At 36.0% G+C, this 5,454-nt stretch overlaps 1 protein-coding gene across 1 annotated transcript; it reads left to right on the forward strand.

Annotated features, from left to right (window-relative positions):
* The first annotated feature begins 607 nt into the window (after positions 1-607).
* LOC143613691 (calreticulin-like) lies at positions 608-5,107 on the forward strand. The gene is made up of 14 exons (XM_077087331.1): positions 608-816; positions 1,663-1,770; positions 1,878-2,070; positions 2,172-2,430; positions 2,511-2,567; positions 2,662-2,709; positions 3,184-3,270; positions 3,364-3,421; positions 3,514-3,581; positions 3,661-3,756; positions 3,839-3,886; positions 4,247-4,276; positions 4,386-4,448; positions 4,984-5,107. Exons 1-14 carry the CDS (start codon positions 729-731, stop codon positions 4,993-4,995), a joined length of 1,215 nt encoding a protein of 404 aa, XP_076943446.1. The 5' UTR covers positions 608-728; the 3' UTR covers positions 4,996-5,107.
* Positions 5,108-5,454: the final 347 nt, after the last annotated feature.

Below are 5,454 nucleotides of genomic sequence, written 5' to 3' on the forward strand. Positions count from 1 at the left end.
GTTTCCTGCGGGGACAGCTTGCGTACCGCACGTGAGGACGTCACGTCTCTGAGCGTGGTGGGTCCTGCTGATCCAGTTGGTTTCTGCGCAGACGTTCCTTTAGTTTAGTCTTGCGGGTTCAACCGCGCAGACGTCCGTTAAGGAGTCTTGCGGGTTGAACTGCGCAGACGTCCCTTTTCAAGGTGAGTCTGTGGGTCCAACTAGGCTCTGATGGGACCTACCTCTTCAGTGTGTGAAACAAAATGGAAATATAATTAAATATATATTTTTTATTGAATTATTAAAAGTATTAAAAATTGGTTGAATATATAGCTTTTAAAAATGAAACAAATTTGATCAACATATATATATATATATTTTTTTTCTAACGTAAACTTAGAAAAGGATATAAAAGTATTCAATTAAATTTGTTTTTATACCTAATCCGTTATAAGTGACAATAATAAGTACTCTTTTTTTATTTTATTCCCAAATTATTAAACAACATATACATATCGTAAACTCAACTCAACTCAACCTCTGCTCTAGCCGGCTCGTAGCACCACCCAATCACCATCCGCCACCTGTCATCAGTGACACTACTCCTCTACGTGTCAGTCTTTAACTCCTCCACGTCAGCAACGTGATTACCAAAGACTCAGCCGCATATATATATAGATAAACCCTACTACTAGTCTCGTGATCTCACACAGTCAGTGTGTGTGTGTAGTGTAATCAATCAATCGACAATGGCGAGGTTAAACCCTGCGGCTCTTGCTCTACTGCTTCTGTTCTCGATTGCTTCTGCTAAAGTGTTCTTTGAAGAACGATTTGAAGGTAATAAGTGATCGATTCAATTGAATTAGGTCATGAATATGCTCGGATCTGTTGCCTTATGCGTGTAATTGTAGTTGATAGATAGATACAGTATCCAGATCAGATGGACTTTGAACATGTTTATGTATTCAAGCATCAATTTGATGCAATCGAATAGTTATTGTAGCTGATGGATTAGATCGGATTGATTTAGAAGTGTGTGCGAATTGAAGCATCATTTTGATGCAATCTAATAGTGTTTGTGAGTTTGAGTTTGGTGAGGATGATTTGTGTTAATTGCAATTGAAAATGATTTTGTTGTTAGTAGAGTTATTATTAAGTTAGGGTTACTTGTAAATGGATCTGTGTTTGTGTTTATATGATAGATTAGGGATGAGCATTTTACTCAATACTGGTACTGTATTGAAATACATTTATACATATTTTTTGGTATCTTCAGTGGTACCGGTACGACATAAGGTTTTACTCATTTTCGGTATCAGTATTTTCAGTTGTTGTAGTCGGTGTTTTGTTTTAGCATAATATTTTTTGGTTTTTCTTAAGAGTTTGGTGAGAAGATTTATGCTGATTGCACTAGTCAATGATGATGTTCTCAAATTAGGGTTACTTGTTAATGGTACCATTTGGTTTCGGTATTTTCAATGGTACCGGTACTGATTGATATAGAACAGGAAAAATCGTTATGGTATCTGGTATATGGTTTTACTCCTTTTTGGTATCACACTGCCTGATCTCTATGATGCATAAGCAGGTTGAAAATTGATAATTCATTAGTATGTAGCTTGTGCGAAATTTTAACTTTTGTTGTGCTAATCTGTCAATTTGATTTTGTGTTCTTCAAATCAGATGGATGGGAGAACAGATGGGTTAAATCTGACTGGAAGAAAGATGAGAACATGGCAGGCGAATGGAATTACACATCTGGAAAATGGAACGGTGATTCCAATGATAAAGGTATTCATCCCTTTTCTCCTGTTTTGCCTTACATAAATTCTTATCATATTAATATCATGAAGTTTATGATCAGCTGATATAAACTATTGTTTTCTTGTTGATCATAGGTATTCAGACAAGTGAAGACTACAGGTTTTATGCAATTTCTGCTGAGTACCCTGAATTCAGCAACAAGGATAAAACCCTAGTCTTCCAGTTTTCAGTCAAGCATGAGCAGAAGCTTGATTGTGGTGGCGGCTACATGAAATTGCTTAGTGGTGATGTTGACCAAAAGAAATTTGGTGGCGATACCCCATACAGGTTATTTACTTATACAACTTCTGTCAATCAGTGTCTCATATCTGTTTTGTTCCTGTTATTAACTTATTATTGATGGTTGATTAATAATATGTTGACTGCAGCATCATGTTTGGACCTGATATCTGTGGGTATGCTACCAAGAAGGTTCATGCAATCCTCACTTACAATGGTGAAAACAAGTTGATCAAGAAAGATGTTCCATGTGAAACCGACCAGCTTTCACATGTTTACACGTTTATCCTCCGACCCGATGCTACTTACAGTATCTTGATTGATAATGTTGAGAAGCAGACAGGAAGCTTGTACGATGATTGGGATCTTCTTCCAGCTAAGCAGATAAAGGACCCAGAGGCCAAAAAGGTAGTTAAAACAGTTTTGTTTAATGTTAATGGTCTGTTGTAAATTGTGATGCTTATAAAATTTTGAATTGATTATGGCAGCCTGAAGATTGGGATGAGAAAGAGTTTATTCCTGACCCTGAAGACAAGAAACCCGAGGTAGTAAAGCTGTGAAAAACATTCATAGGTTGTGGTTTAGTCTTCACGGTTCAAGTGGAATATTAAACTGGATGTTTTTTTTTTATGATTTCAGGGTTATGATGACATTCCAAAGGAGATCCCAGACCCAGATGCCAAAAAGGTATGCAATCTACATGTTCAGTTCTTCGTTGGTTTACGTTTATTTTCGTTCGTTTATATGCATTTATTTAAAGTTTTTATGCCCATTACAATTCAGTCTGGTTTTACTAACTTTTTAGCCCCGACCGATTAATGTTCATACTTACTTTTAATTGGTGTTCTCTCAATTATGTTTGTTTATCTTTGTTCAATTATGTTTGATTGTTTATTTTCATGCGTGTTCGTTTACGCTTGTGAACCGTTTGTTTATACACTTAATGAATGAACATAAACGAACATGAGCACGTAACCACGTTCATTTTTTTAACGAATGAACACGAACAAGAAAACCCTGTTCGCTAAGTTGTTTGTCTTCGATCGTTTAACAGGCCTATTTGTTTTTAAAAAAGCGCCTTTTAAAACCAAATTTTACTTGTGGATTGTTTTAGTGTTAGTTTCTAAATAAATCTTGGTTAAAATGGGCTTAAATTTTCAGCCAGAAGATTGGGATGATGAGGAAGATGGTGAATGGACTGTCCCAACTATTCCAAACCCTGAATACAAGGGCCCGTGGAAGGCAAAGGTGTGCAATTTTTTTAACTTTTAACATTTTCATTTACGAGTTTTATACTAATCAAGAGCATATATCTAAAGAAGTTGGTTGTCCACTTGATAGAAAATCAAGAACCCGAACTACAGTGGAAAGTGGAAGGCACCCCTGATCGACAACCCGGGTTTCTTTCGTTTCATCTTTCAAGTCATCACCAACATTTGATCATCTTATAGTTTATATTAATATTAACAACATTATTTGCTGTAAATGTAGATTTTAAGGATGATCCAGATCTGTATGTCTTCCCCAAGTTGAAGTATGTTGGTATCGAGTTGTGGCAGGTAATTATTTATTTATTTCTTGATTGTATTAAGCGTATGAAATTTGTTCTCTCTGAGATTTAAATGCTTCTTTTTATAGGTGAAATCTGGCACATTGTTTGACAATGTCTTGATATGCGATGATCCCGAATACGCCAAACAAGTTGCCGAAGAAACATGGGGCAAACTAAAAGACGTATGTCGCATCAATAGTTGATAAATTTTGTTCGTTTATATGTACCGTTTTGTTGTTCTGATCATGAGTTTGGTTCTTTCAGGCTGAGAAGGCTGCATTTGAAGAGATAGAAAAGCAAAAGGAAGCGGAGGTATTGTTATTGCATGGTTTTGTGCTCAACTTCTCATTATTTTTTTGGCCCGTTTACTTATTAATGGGCCGATCCCAAACCATACAATAATTTGCTTGTTAAATTCTTACATAAGTGAAATTTTTAATGCATACATTTTATAATAAGTGTTACAGATCAACCTAATTCATGCTATCCATACAAATAAGTTGCCTACATAAGTCTTTCAAAAGTGTAGTTTTAATGCATAAAGCTTTTGTTTATATTATAAACTAAGATTACTTAGATTATTATTTGAATGCTAATAAGATGTAATTTTAGTAAAACCTTTCTCTCTTTTTTTTTTTTTGTTTTTTAACTTTCTACTTTTTACCCTTTCAGGAATCCAAAGATGACCCAATTGATTCTGATGTAAGTCTCTTTTTTCTCTCTATATCAAAACACACGCATAAACTTAGAATATTATCTAAATATTAAAATCTGTTAAAACTAAATGATATTTATTTATAATGTGTTTTAGGTTGAGGATAATGATGATGCCGATGCAGAAGATGAAGACGAGGCTGAGGAAAGCGACGTCAAGGTATTTAAAATTTGACATAATTTATACTGGGGGTGTGCAAACACGGGTCACACCCGCGAGGCCCCGAAGGTTATTTTACGACCCAGACCCTCCTGGTTGTTTACAACCGGGGCTTGGGTCTTGCCCACTTTGTTTATGCTCATCCCTGAGTTTCTGAAATTTCTGAGTTTTGCACTAATTTTGACGTTATTTTACTAATCTCGTGAAAATAACGTTAAAAGTGGCGGAAGGTTAATCAGGCATCATGTGGTGGCGTTGATAGCCGAAAGACAAGTGTACATGCACCGATCAGCCGGTGTCCCGATGATTGAGTGTTATGTGCCTTATGTCCAAGGCTTGATGCAAAACTACTATCGAGCCGGGGGTCTCACCGGAAGCAGCCTCTCTATCCCTATGGGGTAGAGGTAAGGTTGTCTACATCTTACCCTCCTCAGACCCTACCATAGCTTTGCTATTGGCGGGATATACTGAGTACGATGATGATGATGATGATGATGATGATGATGATGTTTTAAATAGAATTGTTTTTGTGCAGGATGAGCTATAGAGAAGAGGGGATGGAGTCTTGACTTCTAAGATTTTTTCTTTTATCATGACTTCTAATTTGAAACCCTTCCTTTTTAATAGATAGATGATGATATTGGGAAATGTAACCTTGTTTAATTGCTTTCGTTTAAGATTATTAGAAACCAAGAGGATAATTTGTGGTTATCATTTGGGTAACTGCTATGTGGGTGGTTTTGGTTATAGGGTAAAATCGCATCTATTTGGTTTTGATTGCGTCTAGTTTGGTACTTAGGTTAAAACACGAGACCATGCGATAGTTTAAAACTGATTTACGTTAATACATTAATTTAATAGATTAAAACTGATTTCTGTTAAAAGTCGACAAAGTGAAAAACTAAAAAAATATTTTGGTTTCAACGACCTTAAACTACCATTTTTAGTGGTATGATGACTCTCTCGTTCACATACCCCCAGCTCTCTCTCTCTCTCTCCACCCATA

Source organism: Bidens hawaiensis, unplaced genomic scaffold, assembly GCF_021521415.1.
Source record: "Bidens hawaiensis isolate Kalapana, Puna unplaced genomic scaffold, B.hawaiensis_p1.1 tig00038018_1, whole genome shotgun sequence".
Lineage (NCBI taxonomy): Eukaryota > Viridiplantae > Streptophyta > Magnoliopsida > Asterales > Asteraceae > Bidens > Bidens hawaiensis.